The 24,173-nt window shown below is 47.5% G+C and overlaps 1 protein-coding gene across 1 annotated transcript in view; it reads right to left on the reverse strand.

Moving 5' to 3' along the window:
• HADHA (hydroxyacyl-CoA dehydrogenase/3-ketoacyl-CoA thiolase/enoyl-CoA hydratase (trifunctional protein), alpha subunit) overlaps nucleotides 1-24,173 on the reverse strand; it is a 29,352-nt gene that overhangs the window by 4,067 nt on the left and 1,112 nt on the right. The window contains exons 2-15 of the mRNA XM_010002207.1: nucleotides 21,655-21,696; nucleotides 21,495-21,565; nucleotides 20,612-20,745; nucleotides 18,720-18,858; nucleotides 17,583-17,702; nucleotides 17,395-17,497; nucleotides 13,546-13,668; nucleotides 12,786-12,904; nucleotides 11,913-11,969; nucleotides 7,692-7,801; nucleotides 6,714-6,848; nucleotides 5,919-6,090; nucleotides 4,145-4,231; nucleotides 1,111-1,251 (exon numbers count right to left, since the gene is read on the reverse strand). Coding sequence (XP_010000509.1) covers nucleotides 1,111-1,251; nucleotides 4,145-4,231; nucleotides 5,919-6,090; nucleotides 6,714-6,848; nucleotides 7,692-7,801; nucleotides 11,913-11,969; nucleotides 12,786-12,904; nucleotides 13,546-13,668; nucleotides 17,395-17,497; nucleotides 17,583-17,702; nucleotides 18,720-18,858; nucleotides 20,612-20,745; nucleotides 21,495-21,565; nucleotides 21,655-21,696 — 1,553 coding nt within the window. The remainder of the gene's footprint in view (nucleotides 1-1,110; nucleotides 1,252-4,144; nucleotides 4,232-5,918; nucleotides 6,091-6,713; nucleotides 6,849-7,691; nucleotides 7,802-11,912; nucleotides 11,970-12,785; nucleotides 12,905-13,545; nucleotides 13,669-17,394; nucleotides 17,498-17,582; nucleotides 17,703-18,719; nucleotides 18,859-20,611; nucleotides 20,746-21,494; nucleotides 21,566-21,654; nucleotides 21,697-24,173) is intronic.

Genomic DNA, 24,173 nt, shown 5'->3' on the forward strand with positions numbered 1-24,173 from the left:
TTCAGCAGAATTCCATGAACTCACTCTCTGCAAGTTCCCACCAGAATATTTTTATTTAAAATAGGTTTTATTAAAAATATTTTTTAATTGAAATTAAACAGGCTGCAGAAAGGCTCTTGCTTCACCAAGGCCAAGAGGCTGACAGGGGAAAAGGGTGCTCAGTGCAGGTGAAACATGCACAAACCGGTTGTTTCACCTCTGATATTGCTCATAAAGTCAGGAAGCAACAGATTAGCTGCAAACTGTCACTCAGGGAAGGCTCTGATGTGGGGATGAGGGCTGGAGCAGCAGCACTTTATCTCCACTAGCCCGTAGAGATGCCTTGAGCACTTTTAGAGCAGCCAGTTTTCCCAGCACCACTGGAGAGACCTGCTCAGCATTGCTGGCAACCTCAGGCACCAGTGAAAAGACCAATCCAAAAATACACTCATCAAACTGACCTGAGCTACTGGCTGAACCTCCCACCCAGATGAAGCTGCATTGTTGGTGCCTTCCACAACAGAGCATGAGACCAGCTCTGCTTGTGTGTTCAACACCAGACGTCAGCTAAGAAACCAATCGAAGCCCATGGCTTTTCTGAGGCTTGCTGCCTCTTCCTACAGACCACAGCTGTTTATTCTACACTCCTGCCTCACTCTGCTGTCTTCTCCCTCTGTTTGGTACAGCACTTCCCCTATACTTGCATGTGTATTTCTCCCCTCTCTCACACAAGATTTAAATTGAGGAAAAGGAGAGCTTATGCTCACAGGCCCCTCCGTCCTTGCAGCTTGCAGGGAGGAGGGGTGGTGAGAGTCCTGTCCAGACTCTGCTCCATCTTGGATGCCACTACAGATTTTCCTGCTACAGCCTCCCCATCAGACTTTTCCTGCACCTTCTGGCCTTCAATGGCTGCTTCAAAGGACACTTGAGGGATCAACTGGGCACCTGCCTTCTTCTAACATCCAGTTTTATTTCTGAGTAATGTATTCACAGCCATATTTCAGCCTCCTCTCAGTGCAAGATCATTTAATTCCAACCTCCTCGCCATAGCTAGGGACACCTCCCAGTAGACCAGGTTGCTCCAAGCCCCATTTATTATCCCAGCTCCTATTTTGCACAGTGTTCCCTCACCTTTACCACGATGACAACCTTGCCCTGTTTGAGGCCAACAGCCACAGCAGAAGCAGCCGTGTCCTGGGATGTTTTGTCCGTGGTGATGATTTCCAGCAGCTGCATTTTGTCCACAGGGGAGAAGTAGTGCATCCCAATCACCTGGGCAGAAGGAAGAGCTCAGGGTTAAGAAAGACTTTGGCTCCCAGAGTGTTCTGCTGGGCAAGCCAAGTGCCCAGCTGCAGAGGGAAGCAGACCAGGGTGGGCTGCAGGACCCACCATCACACACGATGCAGCCACACACCCCCTGTCTCCCTCTCTGACAGAAATGCCCTCCAGCTCCTTTCTCTCCTTGGCTTTCCCAAAGATGTAGCACATGCCCAACAGCTCTTGCCTCAGCAAAGATTTACATATAATGCTTACAGGGCCAAGGGTGTTGCTCAGCTTTCTATACTAACAAATTTGTATGAACAAATAGTCTGGCAGCAAAACGGGACTGGGAATCTGAGCCAAGCTCAGTTTCCCAGGTGAATCAGAGTCATATAATCGTTCAGGTTGGAAAAGACCTGTAAGATGATCCAGTCCAACCTTTTACCAAACTCTACTAACCCAGCTCTACCAGCCCACTACTATACCATGGCCTTCATCACCTTATCTACACGATTTTTAAACGCTTTCAGGGATGGTGAATTAACCATTTCCCTGGGCAACCCATTCCAGTAAAGAAGTTTCTCCTAACTTTCTGTAATTAAGTTTTTCTTAACATCCAAACTAAACCTCTCCATGCATAACTTGAAGCAATTTCCACTGGTCCTAATAATTCCAGGCACTGCAGGAGCCACAGGTACCGTCTGAGCTGGCAGAGGAGCCACATGCCTGGTGGTGTTTTTTTCTGGACTTGGGAGAGTGGAACAGCAGTCAGAGACAGCTGTTGAGCAGAGTCCCCGTGTTCTGCTTGTGAACGTTTTGTTTCTGTTCTGGTGATGAAGTGGATTTAAGGATGAGAAGGCATGTTTCCAGACATTAATTACAGAAGCAAGGACAGCCTTCCTCAGGGAACTGCATTTCAGTGGAGATTGCTGGGCTGTGTGCCTTGCTTTCTTAGCAAGACCCTGTAATCAGAATGTCACCTTCATGCCTCCTGGAAGCTACACTTGGCAATAAGATCTGCTCACCTTGCAGGAGAGCTGCAGACTGCAGAACTAATTAAAGAAACACTAATTACTTAATTGATTTCCTATTAGTTTCCCCATAAAGAGCCACTACACAGACAATTTAAACAGCAAGAGGATGTTATTGCAACTATGAACATGTAAGACTCAGTATGCATTTCTGATGCAACTAAGGCCAGACAGCAGACCAGGAAGAGCCTCACAAAGGTCACAGGAACCTCCATCAGTTGGGACACATGTTGTTGGGACACATTATACAACATTTGCAGATGTCCATAGAATTTCTGCAGGAAGACAAGTAGCAGAGGCAAGGCACTGCCCTGGGAAGGCTTGAGAGCCTTGCGTGGGTTTAGGGAACCAGTGCTTTTCCATTTGTGTAAAACTTCCCAACTAAGCTCCAGAGCTTCCCTCTCATAGAATGGTTTGGTTTGGAAGGGACCTTAAAGATCATCCAGTCCCAACCCCCCTGCCTTGGGCAGGTACAGCTCCCACCAGACCAGGTTGCTTCAAGCCCCATCCAACCTGCCCTTCAACACTGCCAGGGATGGGGCAGCCACAGCTGCTCTGGGCAACCTGGGCCAGGGTCTCAGCACCCTCACAGCAAGGAATTTCTTCCTCAGATCTCATCTCAATCTCCCCTCTTGAAACTGTTCTCCCAGATCCCATCACTCCTTGCCCTTGTCAAAAGTCCCTCTCCAGCTTTCCTGTAGCACCTTCAGATCCTGGAAGGTGCTCTAAGTTCTTCCCAGAGCTTTCTCTTTGCCAGGCTGAACAGCCCCAACTCTCTCAGCCTGTCTGCAGAGCAGACCTGCTCCGGCGTTCTGATCATCTTCTTGGCCCTCCTTCTCTCCAAGGTGCTACTGCCTCCGCATCCCACTTGTTTCAGAGGGAGCTGGAATTATTTTGCAGGGGAACTGCTTGCTCTTCCCTGCATTTTCTGCAGCCCCAGTTAGGAAAAGCTGAAACCAGTTCCTCCTTTTTCTGTTAAGGCCACCCTAGACCAGTGGTTAGCCCTTGGGAGTTGGCACCAACTGGTCACACAGATCCCTCAATGCCACTTCATATGCTGCAGTGTCACATCTGTCAGCCTCAGGCCAGCAGGTTATCACAAGCACCCTTGGCAGTCCCAGACAGCAATGAAAACCAGCATGTGACTGACTCTTCCCAACCCAGCACATCCACAGCCCTCAGAGGAGCTTCAAGCACATCCCTGCATGCAGGCTGCTCCACCTGAAGCAGTGCTCCTACTCAGCTGTGCCTGCCTGGGCTGAGGGACGAGGATGCAGCTACTTTATATGCTCTTTAGACTTCCAAAGGGCATGAAGAAGCACTCTGCTCCAAACTTCTGCCCACTGCTCTTAGTATCCTGTTCACATGGATCATTTGGAGCCAAAGGGAAAATCCCATCATCCCCTCAGGAGCTGATCCCATGGCTGTCCGAGGCTTCAGTTGAAGCCAAGTTTAGTTTCCAGCGATCAACTTCTGCTAGGTTAGTGCCTTCTCCAAGAAGAAAAAGCATTTTCCCATCATGGTAAGTTACTCCTATGTCTACCAGTTTATCAAAATGACTGAAGAATTTGTGCCTGGAATTCTCTCAGTTCGAGTCCTTCCACAGCTTTTCTGACCCCATGCCCATTAACATTTCCTGAAGTGCTCTCACCTCTCTGCTGCATCCTCTCTCACCAACACCACACCTGAGGTGAGTCTACCTTCACCCCCTTCCTACCTGTCCAAGGACCACAAGCTCTTTGTTTAAGGCTGCTGTCTGTTCCGAGGAGGAAACAGAAGATCTCAGCACTCACCTACAGCAAAGGCAGTGTGCCACTAACAGGCAGCACCAGGCAGAGCAGAGTGGGGGCAGATACGTGGCACTGGGTACTCACCTTCTCTGGCCTCTTGCTAGCAGCAGCAATCTGGCTGATGGGGAGGGCAGACGTGTTACTGGCAAAGATGCAGTGAGCAGGGATCACCTGTGGCAGGGGTGGAAGAGACAGTGTAAATGCACAGGCTCCAGAGTCAGACACAACACAGAATCACAGAGTAGAATCATGGAGTAGGGACCTTTAAAGGCTACCTAGTCCAAGCCCCCTGCAGTGAGCAGGGACATCTTCAACCAGACCAGGTTGCTCAGAATCCTGTCCAACCTTACCATGAAGATCCTTACTTTTCCAGGGATGAGGCATCTACTACCTCTCTGGGAAACCTGATCCAGTACCTCACCAATCTCAGCATAAACAATTTCTTCCTTTTACGTAGTCTGAATCTCTCCTCTTTCAGTTTAAAACCATCACCCCTTGTCCTATCACTACAGGCCCTGCTGAAGTCTCCATCTTTCTTATAATCCACTTTTAAGTGTCAAAGGGCTGCAAATATGATGTGCAGAGCCCTGAGAGATCAGGACCAGCACCTGGCAACCCTGACAAACAAAGAAAATCTGCTTTTCTGGGGTAGACAGCTTTAGAAACTAATTCTAAAGCAGCACTTTGAGTCAGCCAGATCTGACTTTTAAACTCCCCTCACATCTGCAGTATTAGTCTCAGAACCCCAGTGTTTCTGGCCATTGCAACCAAGTTAGACACTACAGGAAGGAACTTCAGAAAGGTGCACAGAACAGCTGCTTTACCATACCATTATTTCCCTGAGTGTTCTCTTGAACAGAAAAGCATAGTAGCAGCAAGCTAGAGATAGAAAGTGAAGAACTAAGTTCTGGAGATACCAAAAATGTTATTTGGATACCAAAATTCACACACAGAGAACCACACAGGATTGTTCTGGTTGGAAAACACCTTTGAGATCATTGAGTCCAACCAGCAGTCCAGTGCTAAACCATGTCCCTCAGCACCACATCTACATCTCAAATTCCTTGAGTCCTGTTTTCAGTTTTGGGCCCCTCATGATAAGAAGGACATTGAGGGGCTGGAGCGTGTCCAGAGAAGGGGAACGGAGCTGGGGAAGGGTCTGGAGCACAAGTGTGATGAGGAGCAGCTGAGGGAACTGGGGGTGTTCAGCCTGGAGAAAAGGAGGCTGAGGGGAGACCTTCTTGCTCTCTGCAACTGCCTGAAAGGAGGCTGGAGCCAGGGGAAGTTGGTCTGTTTTCCCTGGGAGCAAGTGATGGGACAAGGAAATGCTCTCAAATTGTGCCAGGGGAGGTTTAGATTGGGTATCAGGAACAATTTCTTCCTGGAAAGGGCTGTCAGGCCCTGGCCCAGGCTGCCCAGGGCAGTGGTGGAGTCCCCATTCCTGGAGGGATTTCCAAACTGTGTAGCTGTGGTGCCGAGAGATGTGGTTTAGTGTTGGGCTTGGTAGTGGTGGATAACAGTTGGACTGGATGACCTTAGAGGTTTTACCAAGCAAAACAATTCTGTGACCCTAGTAGAACACGACTGTCATATCACTGTACTCAGACAAATGGAAGTTTTTTCCAAGTGGTTCCCAGGAGCCATGGCATGTCAGAACTGCTCCATTCACCTAAGAACTTACTGAACAGTGAACATCTTTGGTGAATTGGAAGGCTGCTCCTGACATTAACCTGTGTTCTGACATAAATAACTTGCACCAAGCACCAAAGGAGATATGACAAACCCAGCAAACACCCCAAGTCTGCACCACATGGCAGCCAAATCCAGCATGAGCTACTCAGACTGATCCGATACTCACGGCCTCCACTTCCTTCAACACTTTGTGCTTGACGTTAATGTCCTCAAACACAGCCTCAATCACCATATCTGCCTTCTCAAAGCCCTTGTAGTCCAGCTGGGCTGTCAGGTTGCTGAGAATGCAGTCCCTCTCAAATGATGTCAGACTCTTCTTCTTCACCTTGCTGTTCAGCCTAGGGAAGGAAAGCTCTGTCACAGGCTAGCCCAGACTGCTGGGGGTGCACAACAAGGGCATTCCTTCCTCCTGAAGCTGGGACCCAAAACATCATCTCCAATCCAGCAGGATTGTCACTCTGTCTACTGATCCCTCTTTTCATCTGGAAAAAGGAGAGCCCTGCTCACACAACTCAGGCTGTGCATTAGTTTGAAGGTCAGTTGCTGACATTCCCGAGGATGCAGAGCTGAGCACTATTATTGCTGAGCCAGGAGGACAGGGGAAAGAAATCCAGCTTTTCAGAATGGATTTCTCCTGGCATAGGCCTCTAGGCAGCCAGGATTAAGCCCTCCCCCCTTTAGCTCTATAAGCAACTGCTAAATCTAAAAGCTAGAGCAATAATCTCTTAGGTTGTCTACCTACCTAAGGAGCTAAGGTTGAATATGCTGGGCCTATTTCATAGCAATATCCCAGCACACTGAATAGGGCAACCTTAAAAGAAAGCATTTCTGTGACATCTGATGGTAGAAGACTCCAGAGGAAGACAAGTGTCAGGAGTTCCTGACTGCCTGAAAGAAAAGGAGTATTTTGACTACAGGCAGCCTCATGCCATCCTCAGCAAATTCCTTTCAACCCACGTACCCTTTGAAGACCTGCTGCTGTCCCCTGTCCAAGCCTTGCTGAGCCGTGTCCTTCAGAATGGTCTTCAGCCCCTTGTCCACTGAAACCTGTGCAATCCCAGCTCCCATGAGCCCTGCTCCAAGCACCACCAGGGTCCTGCACAGAAAGGGATGGGGGGGACACATTAAAAACTAGAAATAGCTCAGTGTCCATTGCTGCCATCACACTCAGAGCCTCTCCATCCAGGCACTATTTTCAGTGAGGTTACACATTAAGATTTCACTTGTGGGTGAGATCTCCAAACTGCAGATTAGGAAATGTCTGCTATGCTGCTTTTTAGGACTGCATCCCCAGCAGCATAACCAGCAGAGTGAGGGAGAGGACTGTCTCCCTCTGCTCTGGTGAGACCCCCCTGCAGTGCTGGGTCCAGCTCTTGGGCCTGCAACACAATGAGGACATGGAGCTGTTGGAGAGAGTCCAGAGGAGGCCACAAAGATGGGCTGGAGCAGCTCTGCTCTGGAGACAGGCTAGGAGAGTTGGGATTGTTCAGCTTGGAGAAGAGAAGGCTCCAGGGAGACCTTAGAGCGCCTTCCAGGACCTGAAGGGGATACAGGAAAGCTGGGGAGGGACTTTGGACAAGGCAGGGAGTAATGGAATGAGGGGGAATGGTTTCAAGCTGCAAGAGGAGAGACTGAGATGAGATCTTAGGAAGAAATTCTTTGCTGTGAGGGTGGTGAGACACTGACTCGGGTTGCCCAGAGCAGCTTTGGCTGCCCCATCCCTGGAAATGTTGGAAGGCCAGGTTGGATGGGTCTTGGAACAACTTGGTCTAGTGGGAGCTGCCCCTGTCCATGGCAGGGGGTTGGAATTAGCTTGTCTTTAAGGTTGCTTCCAACTCAAATCAACTCTGGGCCCCACTTGGTCCCAAAAGCCTTTTAGCAGAGGTCATAGAATCATGGGTCCTCCAGCTGCTTCCCAGGACCCTACACTTGCACTTACTTGACCTCTCTCTGGGGTGCTCCAAACTTGTTCTTCTTGCAGCGCACCTGCCCGTGGTAAAGTCCGATCAGGGCCTTGGACTCCTTTGTCATTGCAAGTTGACCAAAGCTCTGGAAGAAAGGGAAGAGGGAAGCAGAGAGTTTGGCATTTAACAATTGTCTGACCTCCAGCACACACGCATCAGAAGTGTGTCCAGGGGAGAGCACAGTCACCCTTGTAAGTCAGAGAAGGAAGAACAGAGAGGCACCTTCTATCCTAAGCATAGCCCACTTTGCACCAGCACCTCCCATACCGGCTTCCAGAAAGCAGTAGGAAACCGCTTGCTCCATGTCCTTTCCCATGAACAATACAACTTAGAAGTATCTGAAAGAGCATGTACTTCTAACACTCTTGTCTGGAGGGGTTCTGCCAGGGAACAGGTGACAGGACAAGAGGAAATGGGCTCAAGTTGTGCCAGGAGAAGCTTAGATTGGATATTAGAAAAAACTTCTTCACTGAAAGGATTATTAAACACTGGAATGGGCTGCCCAAAAAGGTCATTGAACCACCATCCCTGGAAGTGTTTAGAAGATGTACAGATGTGGTGCTGAGGGACATGGTTAAAGCTGTGCATTTGGTAGAGCTGGGTTAATGGCTGTAGAGTTAGGTTGTGGTTGAACTTGATAATCTTAAACCAGAATGATTCTGTGAAGAACAGCCATGGCATTTCCACATCCATCTCCTCCCTTTTCACTGACTCAGTCACAGTCCCCTTCCACCCTCCCAGCACAGCTTTGGGAGGACTGTTTCCTGGCTGTTCACCAGTGTGATGGTGAAATGACCTGTCTACCTCAGCCACCCAGCAGCTGAGGAGTCCTGTGACAACAACACAGAAGCCACATTTGCTTCCCCAGTGGCAGGACAATACTCCACTGTCACAAGCTCCCCTTCTCCCGTTTGCCCCCTGTACCAGCTGGAGCCATTGCCCCAGTGGCTGCCAGGGGAAAGGGCTCTGCCCTCAGGCTTTGAGAAAAATCTCTGGAGAGGCCAATTCTCACTAGTAGCAGGAGCCTGATGCTATTTTCAGGGGAACACAGACAGGCAACAGAACCAAAGACCTGCATAACCCCCAGCATGAAACAGGAAAGCAGGCAGGGAGACAAAAGACAGTGTAATGTGACAGAAAACTGACACTGGCTGAGCCAAGTCAGCAAAGGAAAGCTGCCAACCCAATGTGGTTTTAGAGCAGGCTGAATCTTCTTTTTACCACTTTCCTGTGAGCTGGGGGGCTGATAAAAATATCAGGAACACAAAGCCTGGAAGAGAATCTGCAACTTTCCTATCCTAGTAGAAAGAGGGAGGCATTAAAACAGACACGACACTGATGTTTATTATTCTTCAGAGAGTTCTGGGGAGATCTCCATTCTGCTGCTACTCTCAGGAAAAAAAACCACATTCATTCTTTTCTGTAAGGAACAGAGTACCCCAAGCCTTTTATTAAGCACCAGACCAAACGTGGGTGGAATGCATAACTGGAACAGACTGGCCCCAGGAGGGCACTGTTAAGGTAGGAGGCAGACAGCTACATCTCAGAGCAGGATCTTGTCACCAAAAAAGAACAAAAGGAGCTACTAAACACAGCAGAAAGACTGCAGGGTGTGACAGACAGGAGTGTGAGAACCTGGTGAAAGTTACAGATAGTACCACGGGGGATAGATGTCCAGTTCCCTCAGCTGCTCCTCGTAAGATAAGGTCTGGAGCACAAGTGTGATGAGGAGCAGCTGAGGGAACTGGGGGTGTTCAGCCTGGAGAAAAGGAGGCTGAGGGGAGACCTTCTCACTCTCTGCAACTGCCTGAAAGGAGGTTGGAGCCAGGGGAGTCAATGTCTTCTCCAAAGGAACAAGCCATAGGACAAGACGCAGAAACAGCCTCAAATTGTGCCATGGGAAGTTTAGATTGGATATTGGGAACAATTTCTTCCTGGCAAGGGCTGCCAGGCCCTGGCCCAGCTCCCAGGGCAGTGGTGGAGTCCCCATCCCTGGAGGGATTTCAAAGCCATGTAGCTGTGGTGCTGAGGGACATGGTTTAGTGGTGGCCTTGGCAGTGCTGGGGTAATGGTTGGACTTGAGGATCTTATAGGTCTCTTCCAACCAAAACAATTCCATTGTTTCACCAGCAGTTAAACACGTGAGAGATGACCCAAATGCAGAGACAATGACACTGAAATGCTGTGGATCTCCTGGGGTCAGGTCTTGCAGAGCCAGCAGTGCTCAGGTAACCAGACCAGTGACAATGTACACAGCCAGAATTACCTCTTTGGTACCAGAAATAACACATTTCAGTAAAGATGTAGCAAAACTGCGCTGAGTGAGAAAAAACGAATTAGGGGCAGATTGCTTATTAAAGAAGAGGCAATGGCAGAGAAAGGAAGGGATGGCTGAGGATGAACAAGCACAGAAAAGCAATGACTTTGTGTGTGTGGAATACAAGGGTCAGCCCTAGACCTACCTCAAGCAGGACTGGATGGCATTTAGGACATGAGCTTCATGTGCCAGCAGCTGATCAGACAGGGCCCTGTGGCCTACAAATTAAGAGATGAAATATCTACAGGCAGCTACCAAAGAGGTAGGTGTGTGTGTGCACATGTACTCTTATTGCCACATGTGAACTTAAGTTCTGGTCAGCCAACCAGAAGGAACAGCACCAGTCATCCACACTGGCCATGTCTGCAAGTGGTTTGTGTTTGTGAGTGCACACGTGCTTGTACCTACACCTCTGCAAGGGGCTAACTCCTCTAATACCTGTTCAGCCTCACTACTGGCTGGACCTACAAAGGGGAAAAAGAGAACGAGAGGTGATGGCTTTATTCCCTTTCAAAGTTATTGGTGCTATCTCTAACCAAAGCCCCAGTGAACTAAATAATTGAAGGGAAAGAAAAAATAAAATAGAGGCTTATTTCACAGAGTCACAGAACTACTAAATAGATGGGGCTGGAAGAGACCTGTGCAGGTTGTCTTGTCCCACCTCACCACTCAAAGCACAGTCAATAGAGCAGGCTGCTATGGACTGTTCCCGGTTGGGTTTTGAGTAACACTGTGGAGGGAGACTCCACAGCCTCTCTGGGCAACCCATCTCAGCATTCCATCACCTTTACAGTAAAAAAAGTTGTTTTGCATACGTAAGTGGAATTTCCCATTGCAGTTTGTGCCCATTACCTCTTACTCTGCCACAGGATACCACTGAGAAGAAAGTCATTGTACCTTCTTTACTGCTTCCTACACACTGGTAAGATCCCCCCAAGCCTTTGCTTTCCCCGATCTCCCAGCCTCTCCTCATGTGCTGGATATTCCAGGTCTGTAACCATCCCCATGGCCCTTTGCTGGACTCTCTCCATGCAGCCTGTACCAGTGCATGGGGTTATTCCTCCTCAGGGGTAGAACCTGGCATTTCCCATTGCTGAACTTCAGGGGGTTCCTGTCTGCCCAGTTCTCCAGTTTGTTGTGGTCCTCTGAATGGCCAGTACTAGCCTATGTGCTGACTGGAGTGGTTATTAAATAGGTAAGTTCACCAAAGGGATAAGGAGAGAGAAAAGTCCTGTTTTGGCTAAGAAACTACTACTGAAAAAACACATCTAATTTACAGAAGCACCAAAAATTATAGGTGAAAAATGACCAGCACTAAGTATCTGGACTAGAAAACAGGGCAAACAGCAGAACAAGAATAATGGAGAATCAACACCCTGAGCAAAGATGATGGTGAAAAAAGGCGACAGAATAAACAGAACGTTGGTAAAAATGAAAGTGAATTATTGAAGGAGATTATTTGTTTGCACCAAATTGCCTGGAAGCACTGGTGAGCCTGAGAGCACTATGACCACTCCTCTGGGTTACCTGTCCCATGGGATGATCAGAAAAACCAAACAGTGCTCAGACATGCAGGGAAATCAAAGTCCTGTTAGGTGACACCTGTATCAGCAAACTCTGTCTGGTCACTCCCTACTCAAAGGACAACACAGACAGGAACGACAAAAGGCACAAATAGTTCCCACAGATTAAGAATCCTGATTAACAGTTCCACTGGTCAAGCCAGGGTTTTTTTCACAGCCCCACTGCCAGAAGATGGGGCAGGGAGCAAGAAGCCATTTTGAGCAGCCTGTGACAAATACTGTCCTTTTTGCACGGTGAAAAAAATCAACCCCCACCCCCAACTCACCAGTGCCTACCAGGGATCTCATCTCCTTACCTGGGATTCTGTGAGGTATCCAGCATCACGCCCCTGATCAAGACCAGTCTTTACAACCTAGTTGAAGAACAATAAAGATATGCTGCTGTTAAGTCCTATCTTTAATGAGGCCTCTTGTTTAGCTGCACCTCCTATTTTCACCAATGACTGCTCCTCAATATTCAAGGCTTCAGACTCTCTGGGTCCTGTCCACGCCATTCAAAGCAGAGCTACAAATCACTTTATGTCTCTAGCACAGAATAGCTACAAGGGCGAGGAATTTTCTTTCAGGTTCATTTTTACATACACCTTGTGGTCTCAAGAATAGTTTTGAGTAGGAGTGTGCTCCTGTAATATCTGTCAGAGTCAGAGCAGGGCGTTCACAGGTTGTAGAGATGTCTTAAAAACTCAAACAGTGAAAAGTCATTTTAAAATACAGATTCAGCACTGGACAGAGTAACTAAGATAATGCCTGCGTAACTCAGGCGACTAACTCAAAGTATTGTGTGATTAGTGCTATGAAAACAGCAACTGGTCTTTTCCTGGCTTCCAACAGGTTAACCCAACTCTTTCAGACTCTATAGGAAATTTGGAAAAAACTGCAGCTGAAAGTTTCCTGGACAAAGTATTCCAGCTAAGCCTTTTCTTGACTGGGATTCTTGTTCTTCCCTTCATTGGTCCCAGAACCACATAAATTGGTGATCATATTCCGGGAAGCTATTCTGATTTTTAGTGTGCTTGCCCAATACACCACATAGCTCATGCTCATCTTCTGTGAATATCAGGATGTACAGCTCGACTCAGAGAAAGGAACCACCTTCCCTCCATCTGTTCCTATATTATTCCTCAGATCCACCGTCTCCGTGGTCTTTTGGGCCTCGTGGTGGGAGTTACCTCAATGATCTTTAGTGGAGCAGGGTAAAGCCCTTTGGTTTGCTTCTGAACTTTGCCCTCCACTGTCTTGTAGACTTGTTGCCTCACAAATGGAAGAGCCATAGCATAGTCTGTTATCTCTGCAAGAGGGAACAAAACATGTCTCAGCAAAGTGCTATACACACCATCAGCCTTTCAATTATTAACCCGACAGCTAAAGAATATAGATGTGAATGTTGCACATCTGCAATAGAATCATGCATCTGAACCTCAGCCACAGGTAGCACGGTCTACTCAGAAGAGTTCCCATGGTTCCTGCCACAGACAAGTCTCATTCAGGGCTACAGTATCCTCCTAACACAACTGATGACAGGCTGAGCTCTGTGGAGCAGAACTCCCATAGAGATGTCATCATTTCTAGGCTCCACATAAGGGTGCTGCTAAGTAGAATTAGTACAGATCAGACCCACATGCCTCTTCCCACTTGGTAACACAAGCCTGGGACATAACTTGCTACTACAACTTCAAAGATAGATAGTCTCCTGGAGGTGGCTGCTCCTCTCCCCAAGGCCTGGCTCCCTTCTAGGACAGCTCAGGAGATCAGATCTGTAGAGCAATGTTTTCTCTACCAACCCATCTGGCTCAAGAGATGATTACAACACAAAGTAACGTTGTTTTGGAAATAGAATGAAGCAGGAGCATCAACAGATCTCTGAGAAGCAAAGCTGGATTATACTCACTGCACTCCCTTGGGATTTGGCTGTGATGCCTGGAGACTTACTCTGCACTAGCCCTTTCGATCTTTTGGCAGACACAGTCCTGTTGGCTAGTCCTCTGGCAAAGCCAATTGCTACCTCCTCCAAGTACTCAATCGTCCGTGCTTCTGGAGGCTTCACACTCGGCCCTGTGAACAAAAGATGATGATGTAGAAAAGCAAGGATGAGACAACGTGATATTCCTTTGAACTGCTACCACTCTGCTCCCCACCTGCGATGGAAAGGCAACTAACTATATGAAGGCCCCAAGGCACTTAATATCCATGGCATGACACAGGAATGTCAAAATGCCAAGTCCCAGTGGAAGCAGACAGCAGTGTATGACAAACACCAATATGACTTTCACAGAGTCACAGAATTGCTCTGGTTGGAAGGGGACATGTGAAGCCATCTGGTCTGATCCACTGCACAAAGCAGGGCCCAGTTCAAAGTTCAATCCAACTCTGGAATTAGATCAGGCTGCCCCAGGCCCTGTTCTGCCAGCCTCTGAACACCTCCAAGGACGAGGGTCCCACCACATCCTTTCACATCTTGAGCCCTTTATTCCTCAACTTTTTACTTTGCGTGACTGCAGGCACTCTGCATCTCAACATAACTTAAACATTCCACCTCCCCTCCCTCTCATTGCACCTCTCCCTTCTTACCTGGTACAGCAGATCTGAAAACCCAAGTTATACCAACACTGTTGCTATTAAACATGCAGACAACAGTTCTGAAACACCATGCCCCTGAAAATTACCTGTCCTGAAGCTGATGTCCAATGAAGCCTCAACCTCTGAGATCAGGTGTGCGAAATCTCTGACTTGCTTTGGCTAATGCCATGCTCAGCAATACCTAGGCAAGCTCCAGGTGGTGGTCACCCATCCTGTGGCCCACCTGTCCCACAGTGAAGCAAGCCACCACAAAACAAGTTTCAGCAACCTCTGAGGGTGGGTTGCACAATTTGCAAGCACAGAACTCAAATCATCAGTACAGGAGCCTAGAGCACAGGCCTGGAAAGGCAGCTTTGTAAAGATGCTGGAGGCAAATCCAATGAGTCATTAATGAAAGAGCAAGGCCTAGCCATTCTGCACGGAGCCTGCAGCTAACTGTGGAGCCCTGGGCTGCCTCTGAACTAGCAGAACAAACCTAATGAGGTTACACCTCTATCCTTACAGCTGGGCAACCTCATTAACCTCTATAAGCTGCCCCAACCACACCCAGATGCTGCATTGAGGCCTCAGAGCTACGGAAACACCACAGCAGACAACTACTCCCTGAAACAACAGAACATAACCAAACCCCCTCTTTCACCTTCCACTACTCTCATGTTCCACCAAGAGCTGAGGTCTTCAACTTTAAGGTTTCATCTCTCTTCTGATAAAAACCTGAAAGCATATACTCAAGTAGACCCCAGCACCTGCCTGCTGGAGGGTCCCTCAATAAGAAGCAGATAAAAGAGCATCTACATTTTTACCAGATCAGGAAGGCTCACTGTTAGGAAATCTCCCTCATGCCTTGGCACGTATGTCAGGGACAGTCTAGAGAAAAGCAGTCCAACCAAAACAACATATTTCATTTTACAGGCAGTGCAGAAAACTTAACCCAGTGCTGCTGCATTTCAGCAATATGCAGTGGATTTTAAAGAATATAATGAAAATTTATAAGCATTTGGGATTTCTGAGCTCAAACCTTACTGGCTTCCAAATTCTCTTCCCATGACTTAAAAGGCAGCATGTCCAAGACATTCAGCTTTTGTGACCTGAGGTGCAACAAGGTGCAAATTTCCCCTTTCCACTAGCTTGGGAGTCTGACACACGGAAGCACTGGATTTTGATACTGCAGCAGAAGCGCTATTTATTTTTAAGTCTGAGATATAAAAACTATACAGGCAAGGTGGTCTTACCTACATACATGGGTTTATTTTACTTGTGGTTACCTCTCAACATTTTTAGTGTCCTAGCCTGAAAGCTCCAAGCTGTCAACTCACATGCTCAGTTCTGGAGCCCTCAACACAGGAAGGATATGGAGCTCTGAGAGCAAATCCAGAGGAGGTCAGGGAGATGATCTGAGGGCTGGAGCAGCTCTGCTCTGCAGACAGGCTGAGAGAGTTGGGGTCGTTCAGCTTGGAGAGGAGAAGGCTCTGGGGAGACCTTAGAGCACTTTCCAGTACCTCATGAAGCTACATGAAAGCTGAGGAAGGACTTTTGACAAGGCCAAGTGGAGTGATGGGACAAGGGGGAACAGCTTTAAGCTGCAAGAGAGGAGATTGAGATGAGATCTGAGTAAATTTTTTTGCTGTGAGGGCGGTGAGACACTGGCCCAGGTTTTCCAGAGCAGCTGTGGCTGCCCCATCCCTGGAAGTGTTCCTGGCTAGGTTGGATGGGACTTGGAGCAAGCTGGTCTAGTGGGAGGTGTCCCTGCCCAAGGCAGGGGGGTTGCGACTAGATGATGTTTAAAGTCCCCTCCCTCCCAAACCAGTCTACAACTGTATTTGTTTTCTTGTATGAGCAATGCACACCAGAATTAGATCTGTGCACAGTAGGAAAGAGATGAAAAGAACACTGTGGAGCTCCTGACTGAAGAATTGATTGCACCTCCTGAAATTGCCTCTTGATTAATGCTGTCCCTCACCTTCAAAGCTTTCTATAATCAGTGAAAGCATCACCCTATTCAAAGCTGCTTTTGCCCAGAGGTTGAGAATAAAAATGAGAATAGTCAGCAGAAAGCCTTCTGGCACTGGCTGCTTGCTGAAAGAACAAGGAAGCCTCTAATGCTTGCATATGATTTGGTTTTTGTGTTCCACCTACGTGCTTATGTGGTCTGAGCTAGAGTTCCACACAGCTCTCCAGAAAGTTCAGGCTTCCCTTAAGGAGGCCAGTGTAATCATTCATATAAAAAGCCACATTTGCTGGCTCTTAAATGGCAACTCACATTTAAGCTGGTACACAGTGGAAGAGTTTACTCAGCCGATTTTAACTCAAGCCTAGGTACCAATGATCCATTTTACAAGCAAGAATACAGGTGAGGACATCCCATCCAGCTGAATGCTGGCACTTGAGAGAGAACAGACAAAGGCCTTCTCTTGCATTTCTCAGGCTAGGCAGCAGCACATGTTCTTTCTGTTTCTTTTATTTTCCTCAACTTCAAGAGCTAAGGGCCACCAGGGCACTCTGCCCAGGGAAACAAAGCCCAGCCCAGTGCAACCGCGTGGCAGTCCCAGCGGGAACAGCGGTTTCCGTGCTAACTCCTGGCGACAGCTGCTCAGACCTCGCAGAGGAGGTTGTGCAGGGTTTGTCCTTCATTTAGTCACCTTCCAAAGAAGCCCCCCTAGTGAAGGAATGGCAGGAGCAAGGCACTAGCCCACTTAGCATTTGGAAGTCTGCAGTTTGCAAGAAATTGCTCCATCCAGCTGAAAGACAGTTGGCAGTTCTGAGCATCCAAGCTGTGGGGGTTGGCTTCTCCTCAAGATCTTGCCAGAGATTAACATCTTCAGGCTGCATAAATGTAGATATCAGTCATCTATTCTCCTTTCATTAGGGGTTGCAATCTATCCTTCTGACATGATAAATGAGGAATGCAGGTTCTTAACTGTGTAATTAGCTTATGCAAGAGAGCCAGCAGGCGTGCCCTCTGTGCTAACCTTTCCATAGTCACTTGGCTTCAGCAAGAGCCTGACATTTTGAGGTCCCTGTATACATGCTTCTAAAGTGGGGATAGAGATTGCACTGCAGAGCTTGGTAAGGACTTTGCAGTCCATATTTTTCACTCCCAACTAGACTGCTGGCTGCATCCATTGCTTTTCCACCCATTTCAGAAAGGTGGAGGGGTTAACCAACTGGCAGATCAAGAAACTGAGAGGCATTACATCTGACCTAGTGGGTCAACCAGCTGGTCAACCAGACCCATCTTCTTTGCTCTGTCAGCACGGATGTTCCTTCCAGTCAGCATCATATCAAAGGCAGCAGGAAGTCCCACCTGGAAGGGCAGAAAGGGGATTTCAGAATGGGAACATGCCATGCAGCAGAAGAGGCTGCTGAGTGAAGTTTTTCCTCTTGCTTACCATCTTTGGCAGCCTCTGAGTACCCCCTGCCCCTGGCAGGAGACCCAGTAACACTTCAGGTGTTCCCAAGACTGTTTTCTTGTCCTTTGTTGCTACTCTGTAGTGACAGGCAATGGCGACCTTAAAAAAAAGAAAAAGAGAAAACTAAAGGTTTCCCTGTGAAAGACCACAAAGAACTGGGCATCCATCCCAAAGGTCTCTTCTACACACAGCCTCAGCCTTCCTCCCAATCCTACCCCAATTCCCTAACTTGACTGCTCAAATTCCCTCTATGTTCACTGATGCCTTCTTCCAGTGAGGGAAGGGCACACAGGGCAGATGACAGCAAGCAGCCATGACATGAGCATGAAACCACCAAACTAAGCCAAGCTGAGTTTAAATCTCATTTAGATCATCAACGGCTAAATGCATTCACTACTCTGTGAGAATGGTCCCATTTACAGATCAGCCATCAGTTTATCATTGGATCACCAAGTCCAGAACTGTCACCACAGCGCAGCTCTCAAGCTGCAACTGCTTGAGAGATCAGGAGGCAACCAGAGACTCTATTTCCACAAGATGATTTTGTTTTAGAAGAACTGTTTTTCTTGAGGAATTACCACTGTCTTTCAGTTTACAAAACGCTAAAGGGAGGTTGCAAAGCAAATACTGCACCCAGCTCAAGTGGCAAGCGATGGAGTGGAGTGCACAGGCCAGGTGGAACCTGGCCAGGTTCCCCACTCATCCCTCTCACAACTACCTTCAAAAGAACAGAAGTTGCCGGGATACGAGATTCAGTTCATCTGAAAAGCAGCAATTTCCAGCCTAGACTCTGCCAGCAGCATTTATCTAGCTCCAATGCCTGCTGGAAACAGCCAGTTTTCCCTGGGAGGCTCTCATCTAAATATTAGCCCTGCCCACACAGATTCATATTTGATCAGCTGTCTTTCAAGAGCAGCAGAAAAATGAGCATGACAGAGCCCTGCAGCATGCCCAAGCCATTAACGTGCCACAAACTCATTCAAATGGATGTAAGGAACCCGTGGCAGGTCCCAAATCTCTCTCACACTCAGTACTGCAGGAACCATGTAGATAGTGTAAGAAAACCAGGGCTAACCACTCCCACTTGCTGCTTGTTAGCCCCAAATTGTTCAATACCTCCAGCCCTCCTCCCAAGCAGGAGCCACTGATGGCAGCAACTATAGGCTTTGGAGACTGCTCAATTTTTTCTAGCATCTTCTGTCCTTCCTGAGAGAGCTGAGTCACTTCCTGAGAGGTCTTGCAGGCGTCGATCATGCTGCAGGGAGGCAGAAAGGCTGGTCAGAATTGGAAAAGCACTGAGAAAGCAGCAGTAAAATGCAAGTGCTTCAAGGAGTTTGTTCCCCTTTTCCCACAAAGCTCCAGTGACTGACAGACAGGCAAACAGCTATTTAGTCCCCTGGTCTTAGATTAACAGACAACACAGAGACTACTAAATGCAGCGGGTGAAGTCACTGGTGACACCGGGCTGTGCCTGCAGGCAGTGAATGCGTTTCCTTGTGTCACAGCTGTGAGACTTTGGGGGAGAGGAGGAAGGGTCATTGGAAGCCTCAAAAGCACTTGTCAGGAAGGGCGGAGCAGAGAGCCTAAGATCACTTTTTAGAGGAGCAGATGGCCAGTGCTCTGATGTTGCACTCTGCCTATTAGAGACTCCCCTGTGCTAATTATTCTCACAGAGGTGAGCAGCATATGCTAGGCAGGCACAATTCATAATCATAATCACAGAATTAAAATACTGGAATGGGTTGGATTGGAAATGATCTTAAAGATCATCTAGTTCCTACTTCCCTGCCATGGGTAGGGACTTCTCCCACTAGACCAGGTTGCTCCAAGCCCCATTCAATTCAGCAGGCTCACAGCATCAAGACCAGCAGACATTTCTTAAACACAGCCTGTCCTTCTGCTCTGCTTACCAGCTCGAGCTACTGCCTGTTGCCCATCGCAATGTACATTGAGTCTCTGCCCCTGAATAAAGCCAGCCAAAAAGGCAAGAAGGCTTTAAAGGGTCTATCCACAATTCAGCTTCTTCCCCCCGACCTTTATGGTTTTCAATGTCTTTAAACAATTATTCTGTCCTGCCCAATGTCTAGACTGGGAGCTAGTGGCCGTCCAGGTCCTGGTGAGAGCACCCACACCCTGTAAAAATCACCCACACTGAATCACTGGGGAGGCTGCTCAGATGCTCCACATGGCAGAGTGCCAAATCCTGCCTAATTGAGGGGCCACACTGGCAGACATCCAGGCTCTCAAACCCAGCTGAAATTAAGTCCTGCATGTAAATTAACTGCTCTTGTATCCCATAAGACCAAAGGACAATGCTTACCCTGGAGCCAGGAAGGGCTTCCTTGGCTGCACCCCAGCACACAGGAAGGAATGACCAAGTATTACAGCCAAATGGAGTTTAATGACATGTCATGTTCCTCTTTATCATGGTCTTAACTTCATTTGAGCAATGCCTGTGCAAGGGGATTTCACTCCCAGCCTCTGCCTCAACTCTGGGGAGATGTCAGTGCTAAACTGCTCAGGCTTAAAGCGCACCAGAGCACTGGTTCCAAGCATCTGCCTTGTAAGGAAAGGCTGAGAAAAGTGAGACTTTTCAGCCTAGAGAAGAGGAGACTGAGGGGGATCTCATCAATGCTTATAAGTATCTACAGGGCAGGTGTCAGGAGGATGGGACCAGACTCTTTTCCGCAATGTCCAATGACAGGACAAGGGACAATGGGCACAAGCTGGAGCACAGGAGGTCCAAGTTAAACATAAGGAAAAAATTCTTTATTGGGAGGGTAACAGAGCCCTGGAACAGGGTGCTCAGAGAGGCCATGGAGTCTCCTCTGGAGATATTTCAAACTCACCTGGACATGTTCCTGTGTGATCTACTGTAGGTGATCCTGCTCTAGCAGCATGGTTAGACTACATGATCTTCAGAGGTCCCTCCCCAGCCCCACCAAATCTGGATGCTGGACTTCAGAGAACAGCTCCAGCAGTGTCCCTTGTAATGGCCCCATACTTACTCGATATCTGCTCCAGCAATGAATGAGCCTGGCTTTGACGAGATGAGGACGGCACTTTTGACAGCTTCATTAGACCAGATCTCGTTCATTACTTCAGTAAACTCAGAGTTCAGTTGTCTGGACAGAGTGTTCACCTGAAGGCATCAATAATGTCATAAATAGGGAGCCCAGCAAATGTTGGGAGTTTAATTTCTGATTAAGTACTGGACTCAACCATGGTATCATTCAGAAAACTTGCTCAAAAGACAACAAAAAGCCAAAGCCAAGGGCAGGTCTGGATGGATTTTCTAAGCCAGTAGAAGCAGCAGTTCTAGGCCTTTCAAGATTTGATTTTGATAAAAAAAAAAAAAAAGGGACTAGAGCAGCAAAAAATTCACCCAAGAGCCAGACCAAGTGTAACACTTCTAGGGTACTCAAATTGAGCCTAGATTTGCTCTAGACGTTACTACACCCGGTGCCATAACACAGCAAGAAAAAAACCCCAAGAGCAAACCCTGCAGCAGGTCAAGCAATCTGTTATTAATAAGTTCCTCCTTAACCTCACTAACACTGGGTTTGCAACCTCAAAGATCTTCTGAGTTTCTAATATGTTTTTTGTAAATAATGGACACCCTCCATAAACACCTTGCATCCAACTTAGGAAGACCCAGTGCAAGTGGGAGAGACAAGCTAGTTCAGCTGCATGCAAAATACTTCCACAAGGCATTTTCAGGTTTCTCATTAAATGCCTAAGTGCTCATTTTCCTATTTCCACTTTGTTCACAGCTTGGAATGCTGCAGGTTAGGGAAGTTTTTAGTCTCAAATCAGCATTTTCAAAGCCTCACCCATACGACTGCCAACCCTGCCATTTCCACGGATAAGCACAGCCAGCTAAAACAATACCTTGGAATTTGGTGTGTTGAAGCGCACGACAGCAACGTCTCCTTTGATGTCATAGCTAACGTGGGTTCTGGCTGGAAACAACCAGAAACATCTCATCAGCTTAATTCTCAGTGGCCTTTAAGAAGGAAAATGAAGTTACAGAGAAAAGCTTTAGACTTACTCTGAAGGGCAGTGGAGGTGGAGATGTTACGGCAAGCATATCCTAAGGGAAAGATGTTGCAGGTGTTATTAACTCTGTTATTAATGCATCCCAAGGTACAGTGCAATCATGTTCATGCAATAAGGTCCAGTGTTATGGAAAACCCTGAGAACAAGCCAGTTCCTTCCCTTACAGCTTAATCTGTACCACCACCAGAGTTCAGTAGACTCCATGCTATTGAAATGACCTTCACAGCACCAATTCCACACTGTACATTCCAACGGCAGCAATGCCAGAGGGAAGGAATTCAAAGCCCTCTTCCCAAAGAGCTGACAGGAGATGAAGTGGGGGCCACACAGGGGCTTTTGGGGTGTTTAGTACACACAGCTCAGCACTTCTTCACATGATAAACCAGAGACCTTGCTGCACTTTGGAGAGTTTCAGGCCCACATATTAACTTCTCCACAAATCAAACGTGATTTTCCCCAAAGATTTCTGCAAAAGCACCCTCTTTGGGCAGGTGAATGGTGCCACCCAGGTGTTACTTCACAGACTACAGGCTGTACAGCTGGTCAGCCACAAAAACAAAACACATAATATTTATTCTGCCTCTGTCCATGAACAAAATACTTGATCCATCTCTACTAATTACATATGGAAGCACCTAGACCAACCAGTCTCGTTTCAAAGCACTCAGAAAACTCTGAACAAGTTCCGTCCACAAGTGAAAAGCCACCTTTCTGACTCACAAACCCCAGATCTCCTTTTTCTGCTGAGAAATTTTACTTGGCCTGATGATTTCTCTACACCAGTGAAGCTCAATTCTAGTCAAGTGACCTTGATCTTGACAGAAAGGATCCTCTAACACAGATCTGGGCTGAATCCCTGCCAAAGCTGCTTTAAGTCTGAATTCTAGTAAAAGCATTAATTCTTAAGCACCATGGCCACATCTACTGACTGGAACCCATTTACCCAGGGGAATTTTACTGCTTAACGCTGGCAAATTGTTCAGGAATGAAACATTCCCACTCCCAGCAGCCAAAAGACAGAAAATCCAGTACAGCGAGAATAAAGTCAAACCCTGCACCTCACTAACAGGTGCTTCCCCCTCCCTGAAGCCCCGTGACAGGGGCTTAGGGCTGGAGCTCCACTGCACTTTGTCCCTCTTTCCACTTCTCTCCGGCGCTGGCAGCAGGGATTGACCTTTGTGCTCAATTCCCTGAGCCCAAGATACACGGCACGACGCTGTGGCGATGGAAATTCAGTGTCAGTCTGTCCAGGCAAACAGGTTTGTGTGAGCATCATGTGCCCACAACACCATTTTATACACAAAGAGTGAATTGGTTTCCACTCCAAAGCTACTTCGAAATGGGTTTTTTTTGGACTAGAACAATGCCCAGGCTGGGATTGCTGTAGCCAATGTTATTTTCCCTTAACTTTTTGTGTGCTAAAGTCAGGTACTCCTAGAAGTAACACCAGTGCTGATTTGCCACAAAAATGAGCATGGTCTGACAAGCATTTCTCTGCTGACAGATGCTCCTCAGCAGAATGTGATGCAGTAAATACTTTCATCCAGTTAAAACAACTCAGTAAAACCCAGGCAGCTCCACTCCTCTAAAAAGAAGGCAAGGAGGGAGATACCTGACTGCATTAACTCACTTCAGTCCTGTACTGCTGCACAGGGAGGCAGAGCAGGAAGGAGAAAGAGACCAAACAAACATGGGTTTCAGGGAACGTGGTGATGCTTCCCTTCACACCCTTGGCCAGGCAGGGAAGGGGAAGGTGAGTGGCACATCACGCTCTACCACTTACCCAGGGCAAGGCACTAGGTAGTAAAAACTGTATCGCATGCAAAACATGCAGCCTCAATTACAAACAAAAAGGGAATGGACTGATTAACTTTTTTTGTCTCTCTCTGGTCTAACATGCCTTTCTCATTTGCGTCCATTCCCAAACAGACTGTGTCCATGAAAACCTTAAACCCTGCATTCCACTCTGCCTTCCAGTTCTAGCAGAACAAAACATACCAAGTAGGAAAAAACCCAATAAAATCAAAACACAACTGAGCAAATCTCACCACATTTTAATCCCAGCTCTTTCAGGAAAGGTATTTTCATCAAACAGATGCTTATTATCTGAGTGAGATTTATTTAACCTGACAGTTGTTTTATTTTAGAGCCCTGAATACTTGTGGAAAACACAGCTAAAACTAAAAGCCCATTTACTTGGTCGCAGTCACAGCACATCTGCTTTAGCCGTGGATTCATTCAGCAGCACAATGGTAACTTGCCAAGACCAGAGCTAGAAAATCCTGCTGCTTCACTAATGTTCACTCTAGAATTAAAAGCCTCGAATATCGATTCCGTTTTCACCACTGCCCTCACTGCAACTACAAGAGCAGGGATACCAATGCTTCATAGAGCTGCTCTTGGGACTTCCCACAGAACCTAGATGCAGCACAGAACAGCCTTTTCACACACTTCAGCTGCAACATGTTTCTTCCCACTTTGTTTTTTCTCTGTCATTTCCTCAGCTCTTTC

Source organism: Chaetura pelagica, unplaced genomic scaffold, assembly GCF_000747805.2.
Source record: "Chaetura pelagica isolate M959 unplaced genomic scaffold, ChaPel_1.0 scaffold107, whole genome shotgun sequence".
Classification (NCBI taxonomy): domain Eukaryota; kingdom Metazoa; phylum Chordata; class Aves; order Apodiformes; family Apodidae; genus Chaetura; species Chaetura pelagica.